Source organism: Uloborus diversus, unplaced genomic scaffold (assembly GCF_026930045.1).
Source record: "Uloborus diversus isolate 005 unplaced genomic scaffold, Udiv.v.3.1 scaffold_720, whole genome shotgun sequence".
NCBI lineage: Eukaryota > Metazoa > Arthropoda > Arachnida > Araneae > Uloboridae > Uloborus > Uloborus diversus.
Window position 1 is genome coordinate 1 of NW_026558924.1, and position 26,709 is coordinate 26,709.

General features: G+C 36.8%; 1 protein-coding gene across 1 annotated transcript in view; it reads left to right on the forward strand.

Annotated features, from left to right (window-relative positions):
* Positions 1–4,909: 4,909 nt before the first annotated feature.
* The window catches only part of LOC129233786 (natural resistance-associated macrophage protein 2-like), a gene marked incomplete at its 5' end in the record, with an annotated part of 88,397 nt that continues 66,597 nt past the window's right edge, over positions 4,910–26,709 (forward strand). The window contains 4 exon segments of the mRNA XM_054867761.1: positions 4,910–5,010; positions 9,922–9,976; positions 13,611–13,726; positions 23,268–23,617. Of these exon segments, the coding sequence (XP_054723736.1) occupies positions 9,934–9,976; positions 13,611–13,726; positions 23,268–23,617 (509 nt within the window).

A 26,709-nucleotide genomic window follows, 5' to 3' on the forward strand; every position in this document is an offset into this window, starting at 1 on the left:
CGTTCTGGTTGAAATTTGGAATATATGTGAATCCATATGTAAACTGGCTTTGGTTCAATTTTGGCGCCAATCGCGCCAAGAGGTGCTGATTTATTTTTATTATCATTATTTTTTTGCGAATAAAAATATTTTTATTAATGCAACAATAAGAAAGATAAATCGTAATAGATTGTCGTCTGCGTATTTCTCGTGATTTTAATTGTATGAAAATGATAGGAAATATTATCTCAATGATTTAAAATTTTTAACTGTTGCCATCTTATGTTTGTTAACAAATAAAATATTTGTAATTAATTCAAGCAAGGCTTTTAAAATAACTTTCAATTTTCGCTCTTTGCTTTGCTTTTGCAATAATTCAGACATTGGGATGGTCGTCAAGTTTTTGCATGTGTAATTTCGTTTTTGTTGGGAATATTGCTTCCTCGTCAAGCATGGGGAGGGATCAGAAAAAAAAAGAAAAATATAGAAGAAAATTTCGTGATGGCCACAACATACTAGTTTTATTTGTTTTACAAAGAATTAACAGTGTAAAATTTAATAAAAGATTCTCACTATGTATGGCATGTTTTATGTTTAATTAGTATCGTATCAAAAACAAAAAAAATGTCGAAAAAACATTCATTCTACATTCCAACTTTTTAGTAAATAGTTCGTCACACAAAAGGGTTCCATTTAATTGATAGTGAATTTATTAACGATTCCAATGATATAAGATTCGTTATTTCGTTATTTTAAAAAATGAAATTTAATCTTACGTAATAATAAAGAGGAGAGGTTTGAAAAATCTTACGTACCCTTACATGGGGGAGGAAGGGGTCCAAATTGCCAAAATCATCCTTACGTAATTAATGAATGACCCCTAAGCGCGGCAGTTTTCTATGTTTGAACATTTCAGTTGACAAATCTGATGCGTGCAAAAAAGAGAGAGAAAGAGAGAGAGAGCGAGGGAGAAAGAACCCCTTTGGAACCGCCGGCTCAAGGAGTTCTCGTTAACGAATAATAACCGTTTTTATAACTTTTTTTTAAATCTATTTCTATAATGTTGTTACATTACCTTTTAAGATACAGTGGACTCTTTCTATTCTGAGCACTCATGGTGTTTGGTACTTTCTCCAAAAAATGTTTCCTCGTAAAAAGTTTAATTTTTTTAAATTGTTTTCTATGGCAACAGTTTTGATAAGTGTTGTGTTCCTTCTTCTTTCTTGCAAAAAAGTGTTGTTGCATCTAATGAAGTAGTGGCTTCATGCGTTGTTTATTTTGAAGTAGTGTCTTCATATGTATCATTAGAAGTTAACTAGGAGTAGTGGCTCCGACTAATAAAGTGTGTTGATTTAACTTTTATACAGTCCACATTGTGTTTTGTAAGTATGTTCATTTCGAACCAGAACGTACCACATGGGACCGTGTTCAGATTATGGGGGTGTTCATTAGGGATGCCCCCCTTTGAGCAAGGGCACACACCCCCTAAAATCGCGAGCCCCCCAAGTAAGAACCCCCTCCCTAATAAGAGAAAAATACCCCTCGAAACACTCCCCCCCCCCCCTAAAACTTTCAATGGCGCAGTCTGCGCCATAACCACTTCTAGGTGGGCACCCCTGTGTTCATTATAGAACATGGGCGCCCATATGCAAAATTTTAAGGGGGGTCCCAGATATTTTCCCCATAGAAATCGATTTTAGTACAGACTAGCTGCGTTGCCCGGCTTTGTCCGGTCCACCTTGAAAATACAAATTGTGCCAAGTGACGAATATTCAACAATCAGACTTAAATAAATGAATAAAAAAAACATCATGCAAAATTTCCCTCCCAAACAATGACGACAGATATTAAAATACTTTTAAGAAATTAAATCGAGAAAGATGGATTTAAAAAGCGTAACCATGGAAACGCAAAATAAAATCAGTTTAAGGAATTAAAATGCGAAAGAAAATGGTTAAAGTTTTAATGGAAATGCAATTTTTTAATCATAATTTAAAAAGGCTTGTAACTTTTTTTCTTTTGGAGATAGAAGCTTAATTTTTCGACCAAAAGTCGAGATAGATCTGGAGTAAAAAATGTCACTTTTTCCAATGGTATCAAAAAGAAAACTGTGGGACTATTCCTTGAGTTTAAGCTTTTAGCTGAAAGTAGTGCCTAAAAATTTGAGCTAAAAAAGCAAATAACTCCCGCCGTAAGTAGGTTAGAGCATTGAAACAAATTCCGTAGAAAGCAGACAATCCTACTCTTTCCAACGATATATAATTTTAATATTCGCAAGCAATTTTTCACTCCCATATTCGGGAATTTGCGTGAAAATTGGGCCTAAATTGGAATAAAAAAAGAACTAGTCATCGATTTTTTTTTTTTTCGAACTGGTCTGCAAACCTTCTCAGAGCTTAAAGGAACAAACTGTGAAAATTTCAGCGAAATCGGCCGTGTAATTCTCGAGTTTTGCGAGTTCAAACACACAGACGCTTTTTGGAGACTTCATTTTATACTATGTAGAGATTAGAGTTATTAAAATTTGACGTTTTAAACGTTTGACGTTTCTACGACATTTTACTACATAATACTGTGATGTTCTGTTTTCTTCAAGAATGGACTTTTCCACAAGATTGCCTTTTTTTCTATAAATCGTTTTTGCAACAGACTTAAACAAATTTCTATGACGCATACCATAAAAAACCATTTAATACACATATCCTCCAAATTTTTTGTTTCTACATTCATTCATTTGCAAATTAGACGCAAAAAAACCGGTTGTACCTTAAGCCTTTCAGACGTGGCGTCCGGTATACAGGACATGAACTTTAAACAGCTGCTAATCATTTATTAATTGAATAAATTACTCGATTTTTTTCGTAGTTGGCTCTTGACAGTCTGCTTATTATTATCTGCACAAGAATTTTCCATTTTGGGATTCACATCATCAAGAAATAGCGGTTGGGAGAGAGAGAATGGGACTGGCTCATTTTCCCAACCACGGATTCTCGTCGTAAAAGCGAGGTTTTTTTTTTTTTTTTGTTTTTTTTTTTAAATATATAATCTTATATTAATCATTTCAAATGCTTATATTATGCTTTATTATTGTTTAGCGAATATTTTACAAAGAAGTTTGTTTGAAGTTTCATCGTTTTACTATCTGAAATATGTATTTCAATAACATATGTCCGGATTATTGGACGTGTCATAACTCTTTTAATTTCTCACCTATAAATATCTATAAGATACTGTTTACCATGGTACACTGTCTACCAAATAAAAACACTTTTGGTTAAGTATTTCTAAATTCCGTCTGAAAGGGTTGACTTTTTGAGGTCAGTGTGGTTAGAACGCAGCCCCCATTAGAAAAACAAAAAAGAAACCATTCTTTACCAAGTGGCAAGGTGCACTGAAATGTTTTGGATGCCAAAGGTTTGTCTTTTGATATCAAACACTTGTGAATAGCTAGAAGCAGGCCGAACGTAAGGGAGGTAACTTACTGCTAATTACACAAGCTTTGCCTCCAATTCCCGAGTCGAACCGTACCATGTTGCGGGCACTCGCTGGTGAGATGAATTTAATTTATCAACCAGTTTGTTGGCGCTCTCAGCTTCAATGAAATGACATCTGGCTCCAGCTCGGTTATTCACTATTCCAGACTGACGAGTTCTAATAAGAACGAAACTGCAGTCTCTGGATACGATAACCGGGCTGTCTGGTATTTTTATGTTCCTTTGAATAGGACGTTTCATAGCTTTGTTGAAGTTTTCAACGTTTTCCTGAGCCATTTAAAAAAAAACTGTTCTTATCTTGGATCAAAGGTATCTGGCAGGTGTGCCACCTCCCGCCCTTCGAGCAAAAACGCACCCGCCCCCCCTAAAAACCGCAAAAAACCCCTTAAGAGAAGATCCTCCCCAAAAAAGAAAAATACCCCTTAAAACAATCCCCCCACCTAAAAGCTTCAATGGCGCAGTCTGCGCCATGATCGCCCCCCCCCCCTCAGGTGGGTACTCTTGTCTTTGGGCACCCTAATCAGTAGCGTAACCAGGGGTTGGCAGGAGTGGCTCTCGCCAGGGGCGCAGCAGCCAGGGGACGGCATTTCGACTGATTTAAAAAAAATGTAATTTTTTTTAATTATTTTTTTTAAATTTTTTATTTATTTTTATTTTTATTTTATTTATTTATTTAATTTTTTTTTTTTGATCATAGAATTTGAAAAATGCTTTAAATTGTTTTTAAAAAACTCGTAAGAAAAAGAACAAGGGTATATATATGTGTATATATGTGTATATATATATATATATATATATATATATATATGTGTGTGTGTATATATATATATATATATATATATATATATATATATATATATATATATATATATATATATATGCATAACATCTACCGAGAAGGAACATTGGGCATCATTGAAAACAATTCTAAAAAAGAAAGTAAGAAAAGAAATTACACTGCTGCCTTCTGTTTGTCAAATCAATTAATCAAAATTTCCAAAAAAAAAAAAATTTGGAGGTCACAATACTTCTGGTGACTTCCCATGTGGGCGACCCTGGGGGGGGGGGCGCAATTTCTTTCGATGGCCAGGGGCGCTAGACCCCATAGTTACGCTACTGACCCTAATCAATGATAATGAATACAAAAAAAGATCTCGTTTTATGAAGCAGCTCTAACAGGCAACAGAAAAAATATGGGTTTTATTCCTCACTGCTGCATAAATAACTACCGGTCATAAATAACTACTTCCATGCATTGTAAAGCCGCGAAGAATTTCGCAACATCTTCGCAAAATGTCATTCTTGTTCTTCAACCAAGAATTTGCAATCGATATTAACGAAAAATAAAAGTGTATTGTTTTTCCAAAATGATTCAATTTTCTAAGTTAGGCCTCAATGTCAAAAATATGATGAAATTGACTTCCGTTAGGAAATCGGGAAAATTTGAATGCGTCACACTGCAAGACTGAATCAAAGGTAGTTCAAAACAGAAGAAGAAAACTGGCTGAAGTTCTTTGGGAGCCTGTGGTCGGCGCAAGTAAGTTTATTAATTATTTATTTTAATTTTCCCAGTTGCCATTTTGATGCATTTTCTTAACTAGTATGTTGTGGCCATCACGAAACTTTCTTCTATATTTTTCCTTTTTCTGATCCCTCCCCATGCGTGACGAGGAAGCAATATTCCTAACAAGAACAAAATTACACATGCAAAAACTTGACGACCATCCCAATGTCTGAATTATTGTAAAAACAAAACAAAGAGCGAAAATTGAAAGTTATTTTAAAAGCCTTGCTTGAATGAATTACAAATATTTTATTTATTAACAAACATAAGATGGCAACAGTTAAAAATTTTAAATCATTGAGATAATATTTCCGATCATTTCCATACAATTAAAATCACGAGAAATACGCAGACGACAATCTATTACGATTTATCTTTCTTATTGTTGCATTAATAAAACGATTTTTATTCGCAAAAAAAAAAAAAAAAATCAACACCTCTTGGAGCGATTGGAGTCGAAATTGAACCAAAGCCTGTTTACATATGGATTCACATATATTCCAAATTTCAACCAGAACGTAGCATTACTTCTTGAGATAGGTCACTCACAATGGAAAAAAAGAACGGGCGATTGCGCTACCCCCTTTTTAGCTGTTGACTCCAAAATAAAATCAGCTCTTATACCCACTAACGGCTACTTGTCAAAAAATTTTTGTTTGATTCCGTTCGTTATTTCTTGAGATACAGCAGTCACAATTGACGACAGAAAACGTTCTTTAACTCAACCCCCGTTTGAGCTATTGACACCAAAATTGAATCAGCACCTGCTCCTGTTAGGGGCAACATATGGACCAAATTTTGTTTGATTCCGCCAGTTACTTCCTGAGGAATAGCAAGCACGCGTAACTCAAAAAAGTCCCATTGCTCCACCCCCCTTGGAGGAATTCGCGCCAAAAACCAATGGGCACAAGTTCACATAGGGGCACATATGTGTACTAAATTTCGTTCAATTTCATGCGGTAGTTTTTGCTGTAGAGCGGCCACAAAAAACTGGTCACACACAGACGTGACACACACACACACACACACACACACACACACACATGCACATACACACACACACACACACACACACAGACAGACATTTTCCAAAAATAGTCAAAATGGACTCAGCACACCTCAAAACGTTCGAATCCGTCAAAATTCGAAATTCGAAAATTTGCACGAATCCAATACTTTCTTCTATATATTAGATATAGAAGAAAGTAAAAATGTGATCAATTTTGTCAAAAATTGACAGTGTATATTTTTTCTGCACCATTACAGTTTGGTTAATTTTAAATATTTGGTTTTGCATGAAAATAGAGACTAATTATTTTAGAGTTTAAACTTGCAAGCAGGCCCTTCATTTAGGCGGGGGGGGGGGGCAAGCAAGCACGGATTTAAAAATGCTTTAAAGGGAGGGTTGAATTTTTAATTTTCTATTTACTAAATATCTGGGGGGGGGGGGGGTTGTTACAGCATTTTTATTTAAAACTACTAAAATATTGAGATTTTGCGAAGGAGGTGAACCTCAAACCTCTTCCTTTCTCTTTTCCGTTGAAAGAGAAATTCCAAAGTTGTGTTTTAGATCTTCAATTCCAAATAGTTCCGGGAAAATGTTTCGAATCTCCCTTTCCCTAACATCATCGAAAGTCGTCTAAAATTGCGCTTTTTCAGTTTTCCAGTTTCGAGAAACTTCCGGAGGAAAGTCACTGAGCCTATCCACCCTCCCCCCCCCACCCCCTAAAATCTTCTTGAGATATCTGCTGTTACGTTTTTAAGACTTAAATTTGGAGAAATATCCGAGTGAAGACCCCCAAAAGCCTCCTTCTAACATTGCGAAAGATAGTCTAGCATTGCGTTTTTGAAACTTTAATTCCGGAAAGTTCCCCAGGAGAGAGATTTGAAATCTATTCCTTTCCTTAACATCATCAAAAAAGGTCCTTGCGTTTTAGAGCTTCCAATTCGGAAACGTTGCCTTCGCAGGGTACCTCAAAGGAAGAACCATTGCTCCCATTTCCCCTCCCTTGTATCCGTCCTTGGGGTGATTAATTACCTCCCCCCCCCCTTCGGCTTTCAAAAATCAATATACAGTACAACCACCCTGGGATCAAAAAAATTTCGAATAAGCGAAAATCGTGCAATCCGGATCCGTGTAAAAAGCAAGACAAATCCTTAAATAAGTAGGCTTATCGAAAAGTTGGATTAAAAGATAAAAAAATTTAAAAAAAAAGAAAAAAAAAACATCTTTTTAATTTCTTTTCACAACATTTCTTGAAAATAATTAGTCCTTTGTTTCCTTTTAATAAGAATAGTATTTTAATGAATCAAAGTCATCCAAATGCTTTACCATTAACAGATCGAAATAAAAAGCGAATGTTAGGAATACTTTCTTGCAATTATAATTTAAAATTATTAAATATGTGATCGCAAATATAAAGCTAACGAAGGTTGCAAATATGTGATCCGTGAAATTCAGAGAGCGAGACGACTGCATTTGCATTTAAATGGGTGTTGCTTTTGTTGTCTTATGACAAAATTTGCATTGGCTATTATGCTCCCTTCCTATGGAAAAATTCGAAATGACAGGTCTGCTCAAGAATTTAACATTAAAGAAAAATTATCCCCTTGAGAAGCGAAATTTCTGGTAGGAAATCCTACGTGAGATGGTTCTTAAACAAATTTCTTGAAAAGCCAAAATCAGATGTAATTAAGCTAAACAGAAATATAATTTTCAATGCATAAGCTGAAATGTATTTTAAAAAGGGGATTAACCCTAGAGAAGTCGCGCTTCGGTCGATTCCCCGCCCGTTGTCAGATATTTCGCACAATCTCACCATCCCTTATTCTAATAATGGGGCCCATCATTGAAGCTGAAGCTCAGACTCTCCCCAGCCCACACACTAAGTTCTGAGAATTTTCTTCGGTATTTCAAGGTTGCATAGCTTTTGGAAATGTATGTTGGTCATTTAGACCAACAGCGCGCCATCATAGTCAGGTGTCATTTTATCCCCGGCACTTCCTTTCTTCTGCTTTCGTCTCACGGATCGCTACGGCGGGGAAAAGACCGAAGCGCGAGCACTAGCGTAACAAAAGGAAACGCGACTTCTCTAGAGTTAATTTTCAGAAACAAGTAGGGTAACCAGGGGTGCCCACCCCCTTGAGAGCAAGGGGGTATACTTAATATCGTAACCCACTTAAATATCGTAAAGAACCCCCCCCCCCTCAAAAAAAGCAAGAGCCCCCTCCCCACAAAAAAGTAAAAAATACTCCTTAAAACATCCCCTAAAAATTTTAATGGCGCAGTTTGCGCTATGACCCCAACCCCCCAGGTGGGCACCCCTGACGGTAACGGCAGCAGTAACAGACATGCTTAAGACACCTCTTCCAGGTTAACTCAATTTTCTAATCCTTTTAATGTATTCAGACTTTTTAAGCTATTTTTCTCTCATAAAATGACATCTCATCTAACGTTTGGCTGCTTCAAGATCCTCCAAATGAGTTAATTCTATTTTCATTTGCTCCATTTCGAAAAAAAGTCCGATCCCCCAGTAACAGACACCGAAAAATATGATGCGACACAGAAAAAGATAGGGATGAGGAAAGGATGAGCATTGGACAGAATTTCCCTTTTCTCTTCAAAATATGCAAAAGTTCTTTATTTTTTAGATCTAAAACCTTATTAAATTGAAATGAACATGAAACACCGGCAGACCACGTGGTAGCTGTTCATAACCTTCCTCCACTGCCTTGTGAACACCAACTGGCTCATGAAATTCCCTCTGATAACACTAGATGGTTGCACCGTAGTCATCTGTCGCAGCAACACCGGTTTTACCCGTCTAAAATTCTTATTATTTAAATCCAAACTGACGACTGTCTGTTATTAGACCCTTGCCTCTTACTGGTACCGTTACTTTATTATGTCAATTACGGTGCTGGCCAAATTATTAGACTAACACTGTTTTAAAAGCAAATTCTTTATTGATTACATAACTATAGACACATTAACGAACAGTGAAATAATTATCTAATATTTAGTATGCATTCCCTAGTTCTTGATGAGCTTTTTAAGTCTTTTTGGCATACTTTCACAAGGTTTACACCTTTTCTTATCTTTTTAAAAAAGGAGGTAAAAAATTGTTTATACTCACTATTATATATACTCACATGGACATACTCACTAATTAACTAAAACTAACTTTAAATATAACAGAACACACTAATAAAAAAAACTAGTGAACTGTTTAAGCTGATTGAGGTTATGTTCCTGGTAGATAGATAAACAAAGAACATAAACAAAGCACAGAGTGCTGCCACCTGCAAACATTACATTATGATAAAATAACGTAATAATTATTGTAAAGTATGTACTTTACTTTAACAGTAAAATAAATAGTATTTTAGTACAAATAGTGTACGAAAAACAAAAACAAAAAAACTCTTTCGTCTAATAATTTGGCCAGCACTGTATTCTTTTTCAAGTATTCATTTCTGGTCTTTCCTGCTATAAGCGCGAAGATAAAAGAGAGCAACCGACTTTTTTTTTAATAAACGCGCAGTTGCATTAAATTGTTGAACATCCACTTCACGAGAAATAAAATGAATGGTCACCTTTACGGTCATGTAAGAGGTGCGACAAGACAAAAGATGCATGCTGGCAAGCGAATGCAGACCTAACAGGCCCGATTTTTCCAGGGGTTTGGGAAAGGGTAAATTTACTCAAAAAGGATTAGCAAATTACTCGATGTAATTTTTTTTTTTTTTAAAGGGGAAAAACTACCAGACAATTGTTTTCCTGACTCCAACCCCCTGAATAACGAATCTAAGACTAATTAAATTATTAAAATGGTATAAAAATATTACATAATAACACATATTATTGTTGCTTTTTCTTTGCAGGTGATACCTGAAATGGTCTTCGAAGAAGCAAAAGATGATAGCCATTCAGGAACAGGTGAAAAATAATATTTTACAGTAACTGAATACTTCCCTCGTTCATCTTGAATTTATTTTATTTTCTTTTTTTTCGGGGGGAGGGGACAAAAACACCATGCCAGATGAATAGCAGAATTTATTGTACACCCAAACCTCTTTTTATGCAGTGGATAGGGTCCGCATTAAAGAAATCGCACAAGAAAAAAGTTGATTTAAACTTCACGAGTAGATTTAAAAAGTTGTTTTCGCAACAGTTTTTTTTTTTTTTTTTTTTTTTTGAGCAATCACGATTGCTTATTGTTCTCATTTGACTGTTTTTGGTGTTAAGCTGATTTTATTTTCCCGCCAGCACCATCGTCGCGTCGACCGGCCTCACGATGCTGCTCCTCTTGCGAAAACCGTCTCCAGGTTGCGTCCATATCCTACACACACACACGCATACATACACACACCTACACACACACACCTAGATACACACCTACACATACACACACAAACACACATGCCTACATACACACACACACGAATGCCTACACACACACACGAACGCCAACACACACAGCACTATATACACAACACTCACACACATGCATACAAACACTCACACGCACACACGCACCCACACACATGCGCCTACACAAACATATACACATAGCCTACACAAACACACACGTGCCTACACAAACACACACGCTCGTGATTGCGAAAAACATAATTTGAATTCAAGATGCCAAAAATTCATTTTTTTTTTTTTTTTTTTTTTTTGTGCGGTGGATAGGAGCCGCATAAAAAAGTCTCACGTAGAAAATAATCCAAAATGTTAATTTTGAACGAAATGAAAATAAACCAAGTGATGATCATTTTGCCGACTCCCGAAAAATTTCCCGAATAAAGAAATTTTTGATAGGCCACAATGACGTCCCATCGGGATGCCCCTGTTGTCACTTGAAAATACTACCTCGCACTCGTTTTATAAATAATTTTCATAAACCGCACACAAAAAAATTTCGCACAAAAAAATCGCACAAAAAAAGGTTTGAATGTGCATTGAAACCAGCATCGGTTAAGAAATACTTTCCTAGTGTGTAATTCTTCTTACTATAGTAACTATGCGATTTTCAACTGTCTTTTAAATTTTTCTATTTGATACATTTTAGAGCCGATTTGGAAAATGACTTTATTTTCTTTTCCCTATGTCAAGATTTTCTTTAAAAAATGCAAATTTCTACAGCTGTAAAAAATCCCAAATTGCCAGCTTCAAATATCGTTGGCCCCATATTAAACTAATGAATGTGAAAATTGGAACTTTTCAGGAGAGCCAAAACACTGAAAATATTTTTTTTCACCTGACTCGTTTAGCTATTTTCAATACTTTAATTTTTATTTTAAAAAAACATAATACTATCGTTTGAATTGGGGGAAAAAAACAGTAACCGTTTTTAAGTGCTACGGTAAGCATTGAATTAGAAAAACGCGATTTTCAAATTCGTTAGTTTAACATGGTGCCGACGATACATTTAAAACTAGCGAAAATACCCGGCGTTGCCTGGGTCAGTAATGATTGTGAAAAACAGTCGCTACTTTCTTTCGTTTTATGTTTTAACTGAAAGAACTCAAAACACACCGTTCTGACGTGATTAAAAATCGAGCTTCTTCCTCGCCCATTAAAGTAAAATAGCAATAAGTATGAAGAACGAACGAATATTCATTTAGAAACGAAAGTACGTATTGAAGCGTATAAAAAATTGAAGAATTTCCAAAATATGAACTAACAAAAACAAAGATCACTAAAAAAACTGTGTGCTTTATTTAATTAAATAGTACACACGCACAAAAGAAAAAGAAAAAAAGCTCTCTACTATGTTTCCCTAAGTGTGCAAAAAGTAGAGTTTCCAAATGTTTAAATGACTTTAAACTCATGTTTGCTCCGGAGAAGCCTTGATTCAAAACTTTCATTATGATTACTTTTAATATTGCTGTTGTTAGGCAGCGAGTTTTTGTAACAATGGGTTTTATATTTAATCACTTAATGGAGTAATTGCATGAAATTTACTGTTTTCCAACATAGCTTTTCTAGTAATAAATTATAGCCTAAGTTGCATCCTGGTAATGTAGCTATCTATGGTGAAAAAGTGATTAAAATCCGTCCAGTAGTTTTGAAGTTTACCCCGGACATACATACAGAAGTAGCCATTTATGTAATTCAAAGAGCAGAAATTCAGGAGCTGAGCTCCTGTGAGCTCCCATAAAAATGTAGCCGTGGGTATAAGAATGAAATAGTGTACTTTGATTTCAAAATTTAAGTTTTTAAATGTAAGATCTCAAATTATTAAAAACTAGCAAACATACACAGTGTTGCCTGGGTCAGTAATAACATATTGATAAATAATTTATACTTTCTTTTATTTATTTTTAGCTGTGCCCCGCAGTTTCACCCGCTTTAATAAGACAACAATGTTTTTAAAAACTATTTTAAGTACATCACGCTATGATATATATATATATATATATATATATATATATATATATATATATATATATATATATATATATATATATATATATATATATAGTATGAACAGAGTAAGAAATTACATACCCTTATCCACATCGATGTTTTCTGTTTAATAAGAAAATCGAAAAAAAAATCAATAAAAAATAATTGAAAACCCTTGATTTTTCATGTAATATAATTTTTACATGAGCCGGGTAATAGATGCTGAAAATCTTCCCGCCCTGCAGCCGGGTTCGAACCCGCGACCCTAGGATTGCTGGCCCAGAGCTTTACCGACTAAGCTATTTGGGCAACAAAAGTTCGAGCTATTGATGCATCAAAAAATGCATACTGATTAATATAGATTTAATTTCAATTTATTGTTGCTCCACTCCTATTAGTCATAGCGTGATGTTATATAGCCTTCCACAATAAATGGACTATTTCCAACAAAAGAATTCCCCTCCCCCCCAATTCGAACCAGTAATTCCTGAGATTAGAGCGTTCAAACAAACTCTTCAGCTTTATATTATTAGTATCGATAATAGTAGGAAAAAATCGTAACCTTTCTACTGAATGTCAATAAATATTGTAACGGATTCGGTGCGACTTTCACTTTCTTGAAATGAAGACACAGTTCTTGATAAAAACACAGGAAATTTATTTACACTATGTACAGGAGAAATCGTTAACAACTGCTAAATTAATCATCAGCAATTAAGCAAATATCACTCAACACCGTAAACTTAACGGTTACACACGTATTTACTTCCAAATACGAAAACAACCCAGCGAAATGCCTCGCTATAAACAGAGCAAATACGCTCTCCGTTCGAAATCTCAATCGAAACTCACTCTTTATCCAGCGTAACGGTTTATATACACACCGAAAGAAATCTCTCTAATATTCCAAAAGCTTCTGGAAAATAGTAGACCGTTATCAAATTTTATCAATGAACAAAAAAAAGAAATAGGGAGTCGTATACTTTAGCCATATGTTAAGGGGTTGTATATTCATTACGGGAAACTATTTACAGGTTACGTTACTACAATAATTACTATTTACAGGATTTGTAACAATATAAAAATTACTCTTGAAAGTTTTCCCAAAGATTTATCTTACAGTGGAATTCCTTCTTTTTTTTTTTCTCTTGTCAAGTAAATGGTGTCAACCATGCAACATCTTCAGCTGTTCCTGTATTAGCTTTTGAAACCAAGAGAGAAGTTCTCAATGAAGACTTTTCGGACCGAATCGAAGTTCCAGAAATTCAGGATGTAAGTAGTAGAATATTTTATGGTTTGAGAAATGTTGTTCTCCTTCTGATGGGGATTTTTAGGGACTGTTTTTCTCACCTTAATGAGGGTTTTAGAGGCTGTTGTTCTTACTAAAAAGTATAATTGAACAGTGTTCCGGCCAACTCTTTCGGGTTTTGCAGGTTTTCACAATTTTCCTGCTAAAGCCAAGTATCTTCGCGAAAAAGTTTTCTGAGTCGCCACGAGTTGCATGACTGAAAATTTCTCATTGTTGTAAAAAATATTTCTAACTAACAGTGTCAAAATATACTCAACCGTTTTTACAAAGTGATTCGCCTTCAGCTTTATTATGGTTCGTCCAGATTGACTGAGCCCCAAATGAGGGCAAAATGCAGTCTCTGGAAATGACACAGTATACTTGCAACCCTGAATTATCTTTGGCCACACTTGCTAAAATGCTTGTAGAACGTTCCTGGTAGACAAGGACGGATCCTGAAAATATTCAAGGAGGGGGTGATTGTTTTCAGGATACTTACCCTTTTATAAATTTCAAAAACTCCGCCTCCCTAACATCATGGAAGATCGTCTCAAATTAAGGGTTTTTTTTTTTTTTTTTTAAAGTTTCGAACGTCCATTTCTAAAAAATAAATCATCAAAGATGTCCTATAATTGCTCTTTTTGGACCCCAAATTAAAAAAACTCCCTAGGGGAGAGCCCCCAAAACCCATCATCTAAGATAATCAAAAATTGGGGTTTTGGAACTTCAAAAAAACTTCCTGCTCAAAGTTCCGATCCCTGTCACTAAAGTGTTAAGAGTACTGATGTTCCGGATATCCGTATCTGTATCCGCGGATATCCGAGGGAAAGTAAAGATCTGTATCCGTATCCGCTGCATTTTTGACGGAGCTCAAACGGATCTTTTCTATTCTAAATTTTTTTAAATATTTGAATAAAAAAGTCTTAAATTCCGTTTAAATTAGGTTTTATTCCCTATTTAAATTATAAGGTATCATTTCAGAAACCAATTTGTACCTCCCGTTCCAAAAAGAAACGGGTAATAAATTTTAAAAGTGTATCTGTGTTTTTTTTTTTTTTTTTTTGTGGCATCGTAGCTCCTAAACAAATGAACCGATTTTGATAGTTCTTTTTTCGTTCAAAGGGTGACTTGATCGAAAGTGTTCTTAGCTTGGTCTCGTTTTTGCAGAACTTGAACTACTGGAAATATTAATAAAAGCCAACTTAACGTATTTCAGAATTACGGCAGTAAAAACTTACCAGTACGTTAAAAATACTGGTCCCAAATTGAAAGAACTAAGTTTTCTACGTTTGATATTTGTTTGGAACTTCCAAGTTATATACGGTAAAAGCTATAATCGTATTAAGGAAATTTTAAATGCAATTCAAAGCCTTTATACGCGTGATCGGTAGCTATTTCATAGTCGGATAAGGAAAAAACCTCATTGATTTAAAATTTCTATCCGCTGTCAGTTCATATTTGTTAACAATGTGTGTTCTGACCCGCGAAATCCATCTCAATATCAGGTCGGTATGTTTTTTTTTTAGTTTAATATTAGTTTCTGTTATTGATTTGGGGTTTCTGTTATTCTTCACTTTGGTTTTTCTCGGCATTCTTCAAAAAAAGTGAGTCTAAATTCTCCATTTACTGTTTGTAAACGTGTTCCCGGCACTATTTCTTTGGTCGGAATAAGTTGGGTAGAATGGGTCAGCGCTGCATTTATGCTGTAATAAAATGTGAAAAATGATTTCTTGCCTGTCCAGTAGCAGCTTTAGATTCTTGCTCCTGTATCCTAGATCTACCGAGCAAGCTAGAAATAATGTTTCACATTCTATTTAAGCATTAATGCAGCGCTGACCCATTCCTTCCAACTCTCCCTCAATTTTAACGGAGATTTCTTTAAAGAGTAAATCATAGTCTTGATTATATTTTCGCAGCAGATGACATTTTTTGAAGAAGCAGTATTATTATTCTGACGGAAATGCCTTCCGTAACAAATTAAACACTTGGATAGTTGAATTGGGTAAAAAAAATTTTGAGATCCGTATCCGTATCCGTGGATCTTGACACTAATGATCCGGATCCGCGGATCTACTTTTTTTGACGATCCGACCCATCACTAGTTAAGAGATGTGCCACAATTAAGTTTTCAAGACTACAATTTTGTGTCCAAATTATTTCTTGTCACCCTGTGAATATAAGAGCCCAAAACTCCCCATTAGAAAAAGAAAACTCTTCCCAAAGCATCCATAATAGAAAAAGGCCACTCCGGCTCTTTAAAAACTAGAGGTAGAATAAAGGTTAATCGTTCTCAAATAACGTCAACCGTCCGTACTAAAAACTTCCATTTGGATGAGGACAATAGTTCCAAAAACACATTTTCAGAGTAAAAGAAACTTTCAAAAAATATATATTAAGTCGCTCTTAAAACCCCATTAGAAAAGGTAAATCTGTCCTAACGAAATCCCCTTTTGCATAAAGAAAATATTCCTCTATATACTCCCTATAAGGTCATCAGTCCTTCCCTCTAAAAATCGTCACATCCGGAAAAGGAAAATAATTCCGAAAAACTGCTTTCAGAAAAAGTTACTTTCAAAATAGCATCTACAGTCCCCCTTAAAGCGGTTTCGAGCCGTCTGACTTTCATCCAAACGCGATCTTAGTTAAACACAGCGTTCTTTATTTACAACACGGTGTCAAGATAATGATGCCACATGGTGTTTTTTAAGGGGAGGGGGGGCTTAAAAAGAATACCACCGTTCCATCATGTTCACAGTTAACTTATTGTTTTGCGGAAAATGGAGAGCGTATTCAAGTGATGTATAACCTCTATCATTGGAATAGGCAAAACAGCCCACTAAAGTTCCCTTTTAATTAAGGACAGACGTCACAAGTGCCCATCTTTTTATATTAATAGGCAAGCCGTTTTCTTTCGGTATCGATTTCTCCTCTGTTTGAGAACCGACTTCCTTAATTCTTTTTTTTTTCAGTAGCCATTGCCGAGTTTTACTGTCATAAATAAAAATTATTGAAATTGAACGCTAATTAACGGAGATATTAATTAAAAACGCATTTTCGTCCTAAATGGCTTTTTCTACGCGAACGGATGGTCCACTTTTTTTGAATTAGGTATGGTTGGAAAGATCTTTAAAAAATACTCCTAGCGAAGAAATTGTCAGAGCGCCCAAAGTCCAATAACCTAAATCCGCTGGAAAAAAAGTTATATGCGTTTTTAGTTAGCGAAACTCAAAATTTTTATTTTTATCTCTTTTCCATTGTTGAAATTCATTGTTGGAAGCGTGAAACATCAAGTTTTAATTAATTTTTAAGTCGCTTTTTCTACACGAAAAATGCGTTTTAATGATTCGAGCTTGGTATGGTTGGAAAGTTCGCGAAATATACTTTGAAACACGTTCTACCCGGTTTTACCGTGCGAAAATGGAAACCTGCTAAGATACAAATACAAATGTGACAACCAGCAACAGGCTCTTAGCCCAGCTAGGCTGGTCCTAGTTAGAATTAAGCCATCAGTCCTTTAAAATCCACATCAGCATTGACAATAAATAATGGTAACTATATCGCAAGAAGTCCTAATTAGATTCGAGCAAAATTCTCCATTGACATTATCGGTCGTCTATCTTCTTGCACTGAGAAACAGGTCCCGATTAAGATATCGAGGGGCTCTAGGCCAAATACTTTTTTGGAACCCCTTGTATTCAAACTTTATAACTTTAGCCGAAGACTAAAGAAATTTCAACCATTTGGAGGTCCCCTAAATATTAGGGCACTAGGTCACGGCCTAGTTGGCCTATTCAGTAATCAGGCCCCGCTGAGAAATAAATATCATTTCGCGTTTTTCGTAATCAAAAGGGGATGATTTTAAATCCCGTCATTATTGGAGAAGACTCAATGCAAAAACAGCTTTTATCTTTTAACATGCTAGAAAATATGGCAACAGATGAGGGAATTATGTAACGTGGCAAAAAATATAATGAAATCTCATTCATGGCCCCACTAGATCGCGCTGACGCTTTCGGGCCTTTACAGTTTATGACTTTTTTGTGTTAAACCGATACAAGGATCTGCTCTTGAAATAGAACGGAAACCTGTGCATCCGCCATTGAATGACAAGTTTCAAAGTTGGTTTATTTTTGATTGGACGTCGCCTATTTTGACCGCAAGAGGCGCTGAACGGAGCCCTGTCATCCACCAATCAATGGCAACGTAATGGAAAACAGGGATTCCCAGCAGCGCCCTCTTTGTTGCCATGAGTTTCAGTGATTGTCACGACCTATAAGCGTAAGTGAAATTTAGGGGGCCATGTCTCATTGCTTAAATAGCTGTTGCCATTTTTGCTCCCCATACATTATTTTAACGTTCTGACGGAAATTTTCACGATAGTTTATGGCGTTATGTTTTTGGAAGAATATTTTATTTTTAATGACTTGAAGTGTTTTTTTTTAAATCATTTTAGTGTAATATTACGTTTTGTTCATGGCTTGTTTTTGTAAGTTCCGCAACATCGACTTTGGCAACAGTTGGTAAGCAGATCAGCGCTTTGTTTTGATTAGTTTGGCGAAACATTTTGAAACCTCGCCATGTGTTCCACGCTATGGTAGTTTCCCTCAACAGCCAATATTTCGGATTTTGATGGAGACAGACACATTAGTCGACATTCCGAGCTAACTGCATTTTTCACTGCCCAATGTCTAACACGAGTGCTCCTTCTGGAGCCAACGATACTTCTATATCTGGAGTCCCGTTAGCTAATGTTGATAGTGGAAGCTCGGTGAGTACGAATATCCCTACTATTTTATGTATCTGGGAGAGAGAAAACAACCCATACTAAACTTGCTGAATGTCAGAACAACAAAACCTAAATGAATTAATGTTTTCTGAATTTTAATTCAATATTAGCCAATCAAATTGAAGATCTTAATAATTTTAATAAACACTTGAAAAGCCAGAGTTAATGAACTTGGAAAAGCAAGTGGCGGAACTACTTTGATATGCCCCCCCCCCCCCCCAAATCGGAAATTTGGAGACTTTTATTTCTCGCCAAGCAAAATACCTGTTTTTGACGTTGGCGCAAAATACCTGGTTTTCAACAACACTATATACAGTAGGCATATTGAAAGCTAAAAGATAAAAATATGTAATAGAAAAAAATATATAATTGGAAAATACAACCAGATTTGCGGTAAAACACAGCAAGTCAGAATCTGCTTGATCACTTCACAAAGAAATGGCGAATGAATGAAATGGCGCTAAAACATATATGAAATCCAAAAATTGTTGGCACAAAACTTTCAAAAAAAAAAAAAAAACTCAAAAAATGTTACAAAATACAAGAAAATACTAAATTTGGCAACAGCAAAAACCTAAAAGCTGAAAAAACCTAAATTGGCAACACCAAAATAAGAAACAGCAACCCTAAAAAGTCCGTAGGGAATGCCAGATTTGGCGCGTAATTTTGGGGGGTTATATCAAAGTTATACCCAAGTGGCGTTGATTTCATCCCAATTCCAAGAGCTGTTGCTCTTAATGGTTTACAAAAATATTAATGATCCCATTACTAAACTCATTACCTCAGTGTACCTAAAGGTAATAACTGTAGAAAATGAAAGGGTAACTGAAAATACGGTACTTACGTCTTAACGCCACCGCAGATAAATTGTGCTAATGCGCCAATAAAGAGCAATCATTTGGCGCGTTTGTTGTTCGTCCGCGCAAGCAATTATCTTTTGGATTCCTTCTTGAAGTGGCGGATTTACTAGGGGGCGGTGGGGGCGACCGCCCCCTCCGTGACCGTCATTTTCTAAAACCAATAATATAGAATTGAAGGAATTACCAGCAATCGCTATAAGTTTCAATCTATTACATTCCACAAATTTACTTTAAATTAAGTTTAGGCAGTTAATGTAGTCGAGGATGGACAACGTTACCCACTTTTTAATTTGAACCTAAGCTCGCCCCTCCCCCCCCTTTTTTGAACTTTAATAATTCTTTTATTTATATACGTGTCTTCCAACCTTTTTCTTCCATGGTCTACACTAAGCTAGTATTATAATACATTGCTATGACTTATAGAACAGTGGTTCCAACCGTAGGGGGGATAGCCCCCAAAGGTGAGATTTAACACTTCAAGGGGGCGATAAGTTTATGACAGGTGGTAGGGGACAATTAGTATTTAAAATACAGGATAGGGGGGATATTGACTCCATGCCCCCCTACATGACAGGTTTGCGGGGAGGAATGGCTTTTACGGTTTTCAACCGCCACCCCCTTGAATAGACTGTAAATCCACCCCGGCCTTCTTGTCTTGTTTTGGCAGCAATGGAAAACGGCCAAATATTATAAATAGTAGTACCTGCACGGCTTTGCCCGTAATAGAAAAATTAAAAGGTCTTTTGGTTCGCCTGTATATTTACAAATAATGTATGGTGAATTTTCTCGCCAGCTGGCTTGTACCCATGTTACGGTATCACGTTATGATAATTTCGTATCTCGCCAATCGGCTTATGCCTATGTTACGGTTCCACGTTATGATAATTTCCGTCCATCTTATGATATTTTTGTTCTTAAAATTGGAGTAGAAAAAGAAACACATCGAATTTTCAAAAAATCGCTTCGAGGTGCACACCCCCATGCTACATACTAACTTTTTGCCAAATTTCATGAAAATCGGTCTAGGAGCTATGCGCGTCACAGAGATCCAGACATCCAGAAATCCTCCGGACAAAGAGACTTTCAGCTTTAATATTAGTAAAGAAGTTGTATTAGTAACTCTACTGATAAAGACAAAAGACCAAAAGTGAGCAAAACTAAAATTCCTACTGTAAATGCAGTAGAATCGTGAAAACTCAGTCCTCGACAACCCGGCAGAATCCAGAAAACTCGGAAACGTTCTAGCAGGCTCAAAATATCTCGTTGTTCGCGCATTACCAATAATCTGGCATTTTCACAAACTCGGCCACTTTTCAGTCCATATTAGACAGAATTTTCGTGACTTTACTATCTATATATACGTCATTAACATTAGTACTACTGCGTAAATAGTCGTACTAATGTCAATGATGGTGAACCAGCTGCAAATAATAATGTTAATGATAATTCTAACTTAGATAATACCATTGATAATAAGTCTGTCAACGTTAATCGCAGCAGCATGGACTGCGAATGGCATTTCTCTGATTATTCAAATGTTGAACTGAATATTGACATTATTCCCCCATTATTTTGGCTGACTTGCCAAGAGATAACTTGAGAACTTTACTCAGGTCAATTATTAATGGGAGTGAAAAGTACTAAGGCTAATGTGGGAGGGCGGGACTAATGTAATGCTGGGAGTAGAAGTAAATGGGAATCCCCCCCCCCCGTATTTGAGTAGATGTTGTCTTAATGTAACAGATAAAGTCAACAGATTAAAGCACTATAGATTGTGGGTAAGAATGTCACCTCCAAACTTCTTCTAAACGGAAAACTCGTGAGCAAAGTGATATTCATAAATGCTCATAGTTTTAATGCTTTTTAAATGTGCCAAAAAAGTTCAAGAAAAATTTTCGTCATTGGCGTTTACAACATCAAGAAGGAACAATATTGAAATCGTTCGGAAAAATGAGATTAAAATTTTCATTTTCATTAACGATAATTTAAAACTAATTTTATGATTCTAAAATCTTGTTGAAATAAATTGTAAAGATGAATGGAAGAGAAAGTGTAATTTAAAAATTGTTCACATTCAAAATTTACACTTCCACAAAATAGCACCATTTGCATGATCATCCCAAATAAAAACAAATGCCACATAACCCCTTCTTCCACCAATATCCCATAAAATATTACAACTTTCGCGAGCTCATTGTAGTTGCGAAAATTTAAGCCTCCCGAAAATTTCTTCGCACCAGATTTTTCAACTTTCGTTTCTGTTCATATACACTACTGGCCATTAAAATTGCTACACCAGGAAGAAATGCAGATAACCAAATGATACTTACTGGACACGTATATTATATTAGAAACAACAAATGATTAAATTTTCAAGCAATTTGGGTGAATAGATCCCGAGAAATTAGTACCGAGAACTACCACCTCTGGCAGCAATAACAGCGCTTATACGCCTGGGCATCGAGTCATACATAGATTGGATGGCATGTACAGGTACAGACACCCATGCAGCTTCAACACGATGCCACGGTTCATCGACCGTAGTAGTTGGCGTTAGCTGACGAGACAGTTGTTCAGCAACGATGGACCAGACGTTTTCTATTGGTGAGAGATCTGGAGAACGTGCTGGCCAGGGCATCAGTCGAACATTTTCCGTAACAAGGAAAGTCTGCATAATACCGACCACATGCGGTCGTGCATTATCCTGCTGAAACATGAAGTTTCGCAGGGCTCGAATAAAGGGTAGTGCCACTATTCGTAGCACATCAGAAATGTAACAACGACTGTTCATAGTGCCGTCAATGTGAACAGGAGGTGACCGAGATGTGTATCCAATGGCACCCCATACCATCACGCCAAGGGATGGGCCAGTATGACGATGGCGAATGCACGCTGCCAGTGTGCGTTCACCACGATGTCGTTAAACACGGATGCGACCATCAATGTGTTGTAAGCAAAACCTAGATTCATCAGAAAAAATTACGTCTCGCCATTAGTACATTTAAGTTCGTCGCTGATCACACCATCGAAGGCGCTCCCGTCTGTGATGCAGCGTCAATGGTAGCCGCAGCCATGCTCTCCAGGCTGACAGTCCATGCTGCTGTTAACGTCGTTGAACTGTTTGTGCAGATACTTGTTGTCTTGAAAATGACCCCATTTCTTGACTCAGGGCTCGATACGTGGCTGTACGATCCATTAAGGTCATGCGGATAACATGCCAGTCATCTCCGCTGCTAGTGATTACTGGCCGTTGAGAATCAGCACGGCGATCTGTATTACCATCCTGAACCTATCGAATCCATATTCTGCTGACTGTCATTGAATTTCAACCGACGGCGAGCAGAAATACTGCGATAGAATAAACCGTAATCCCTGTAGACTACAATTCGACCTCTATCAAAGGCAGAAACGTGCTGGTACGCATTTTTTTTTCTTGCACGAGGCATCACAGCAATTCTCCACCACGCAACAACGTTCAAGTTGAATTTGCACGTGGAAAAATTGGCTGCACAAATGCCTCATTTCAACACATTGTAAGTGTCGCTGCGAGTGCCTGCGTTGTCTGAATGCGCTGAAAAGCTAATCATTTGCATATCACATCATCTTCTTCCTGTCGTTTAAATTTCCTATCTGCATTATGTCGCCTTCTTGGTGTAGCAATTTTAATGGCCAGTAGTGTAAATTCGCGAAATTTTCTGCTCACGAAATCACCAACCATAACTTTTGCGAAAATTATGGCTCACGAAAATAAGTGCTTTTATAGTAGCTAGCTCCCTACTTGATCTCTTTGTTCTTTCGAACATCACATTCTACTTTCTCCTTCAATTACGAGTACTTTTCAAAAGAAAACCCTAATGAGCTTGTTCCATCCCTCTTCAGCACAAGTTCAGCTTCAGGAAACTATGGGCCTTCAGTGGACCAGGCTTCTTGATGAGCATCGCCTACCTGGATCCGGGCAACATCGAAGCGGATCTGAAGAACGGAATCGAGGGCAAGTACTCTCTCCTCTGGATCCTGCTGTGGGCCACCATCGCCGGACTGTTCATCCAGAGGCTCGCAGCCAGACTGGGGTCCGTGACAGGCCTGGATCTGGCTGAGACCTGCAGGAAGAGGTTCGCGCCTTTTCCGAGGTACGTGCTGTGGATCATGTTGGAGATTACCATCATCGGGGCTGACATGCAGGAAGTGATTGGGACGGCCATTGCCTTCTACCTGCTCTCTGACAGGAGGTGAGTTGGGTTTCAATCCTTTGACATGCCTCGATCTGGAGATAACCTCTTACAGTTACCGCAATTTTGCAATAACTGTAAGCTCTTGATACCAAGGGCGCCCATATAGGGAGGCAAAGGGGGGGGGGGCTCCTGCTCCCTTTGAGATTAGAACTTCCTTGCTTTTGGTACTTGTTTTCTTTGAAAATATATAAAAACATTTCTTTTCTAGCCATTAATAACTAAGTTATTAAAAATGTTAAATTTTAATAACTGTAATTTGTGCTGAAATCGGTTTCCATGGGGAAAATATCCTGCTAAACCATGGGGAAAATATCTGAGCACCCCCCCTTAAATGGGGGGAGGCAAGGGGGGGCTCCTGCTCCCTTTGAGATTAGAACTTCCTTGCTTTTAGTACTTGTTTTCTTTGAAAATATATAAAAACATTTCTTTTCTAGCCATTAATAACTAAGTTATTAAAAAATGTTAAATTTTAATAACTCTAATTTGTGCTGAAATCGGTTTCCATGGGGAAAATATCCTGCTAAACCATGGGGAAAATATCTGAGCCTCCCCTTAAAATTTTGCATATGGGCGCCCATGCTTGATACACAATGATGTTTCGGAGATGTTGTTTACTTCATTTAACATTGTTGTCTTCGAGGCATCACTCATTTCAACTGCTGTTGTGGACTGGTGTCTCCAACACGTGATTCATTTGAAAGTTCCAAGTGCTGTCAAGGGCGCCCATATGCAAAATTGTCAGGGGGGCTCAGATACTTTCCCCATAGTTTAGCTGGATATTTTCCCCATGGAAACCGATTTCAGGACAGATTAGAGTCATTAAAAATTGAAATTTTTAATAACTGAAACATTAATGACTGGAGAAGAAATGTTTTTACATTTTAAAAATGAAAAAAAGTACTAAAAGCAAGGAAGTTCTAATTTCTAAGGGGGAGGGGGCTTGGGCCCCCTTACCCCCCTATATGGGCGCCCTTGACTGCTGTTGCAGCTGAGACATGTTTCCGAGACATCGCTCAGTTCATCTGCCATGACGTTGACATCTTTAACAAGTCATTCATTATATTATTCAGTGAGAAGCAAAGGGATGTAAGTGGCAAAATTAAAAATTTGGAGATAACCAGCACACATGGTTGGTGAACCTCTCCTGTGTCTAGGGGCAAGAGATGGTACTAGTAGCCCTGGTAGTTGATGCTATACAGCATGATTTAGAAAAACATTTCAATGAGAGCCTACCTAGGATGTTATCCTTAAACGCGTTTTACTGAAAATATCCACTTACATCCCTTTGCTTCTCACGGCCTCCAGTCTTTTTGACCTCTAGGAAACTTTATTCTTTTCATCAAAGACGGATTTACCCTGTTGCAAATGTCGCAACTGCTATGAGTCCTCGAGATATAGGGGCCCAGAAGAGGATCCAAAAAAGCAGATGAAAAATATTTTACGCAGCTCTGTTTGTCTCTAAGGGGCTCCTAGAAATACATTGCGTTATGCCCCTAATTTAAATATCTCCCACAGCATTTCACGTGTCACTGAAGACTGATGTCTCCGAGTCGTCACTCATTTCAAACGCAAACGTAAACTGATGTCTCCGAAACGTCATTCATGCGTCACTGGCTCTTTGACGTCTTCTGGAGGTCGTTTATTTTACGCACCATTTACAGAATGTTTGACGTCACCAAAACGTCACTCATTTCATCCGCCATTCAAGACTCTTTGAGGTCTCCAAGACTTCATTTCGTGTGATGTTGCAAATTTTTTGCCTTCTACGGGACGTAGTTCATTGCATATGACATCACAGGCTCTTTGATGCCTGCACGACATCATTCATGAGCCGCTACACACTCTTTCACGTCTCCGAGATGACATTTATTTCATTTGCCAATACACTGATATCTTTGAGTACTTTTCGTATGTCAATGTCAGTAAGGTATGTCCGTTGAAAAGTTTCTTTCTTTGACAACTGGACGATTAAAAAAAAACTTTTTCCCTGGTATCAGTTTTGATTTACATGTATGTTTGCTTTAACCTTCCAGCATGCCAGAGTTGGGCAAATTTTAATTGCATTGACAATTAAAGATTAACAATTGATTAATTGGTAAAAGTAACCACAACAACAATTGATCAATTGTAATTGTGGAAAATTACAATTAACAATTAATTGTTAGTTCTAGTTTGCCACAGTTAACAATTAATTAATTGTTAATTGTAAATTACTACAAGATGCAACAAATGCTACGAAGTAATTGAATCCTAAATACAAAATCGGGAATCTCCCCCCCCCCCTTCCAAAGAAGGAGAAAATATCCTTTAAAACATCCCCCTTGAATTTCAATGGCGCAGTTTGTGCCATGACATACCCTTTGGTGGGCATTCCTGCAGTAAACAAAAAATTACCATGGAAAAACAACGCTGGCTGTAAAAATATTTGTGTTTCACAAAAGTGGTCCCAAAGTAACTTAATAACATTCCGAATTGATCTTTTAAGCTATATTATAACAAAATTTTGAACAATTGAGAAGATTATTGTCTCGCGCGCTATTGGAAAGGTACAAAAAGTTTTGAATTAATTTTCATTTACTTTTCGTATATTTCAGTGAACCAAAGTTTAGTTTAGCTGTTTTTGCAATACGCTAACCATAAAAATATTCATACATCCCATTGTTAAATGTGATTACTGTTACTCAAATCTAGGGCACTACGATCCATTGGTAGTTAGAATTTGGCACAAAGTTAGTTTGTACCATGGGGGTGTGCACCTCGAAGCGATTTTTCGAAAATTCGATGTGGTTCTTTTTCCAATCCAATTTTAAGAACAAAACTATCATACGATGGACGAGTAAATTACGAAATTATCACAACGTGGAACCGTAACATGGGTACAGTGCCCGCCACTAATAAAATCACTGGATTATAAAATCAGCCGCTTTATAGAATCAAATCGGGAAGAACAGAATCATTTCTATATCAAAACATGTTAGGTTTATCCTTTAATAAAATCATCCTCGCCGTTTTATAAAATCAAACTTTTGGAGAGCATATGTTAATTCTTCTTTGCATAGAACCAGGATTTTATTTTTTCTTTCAAGGAT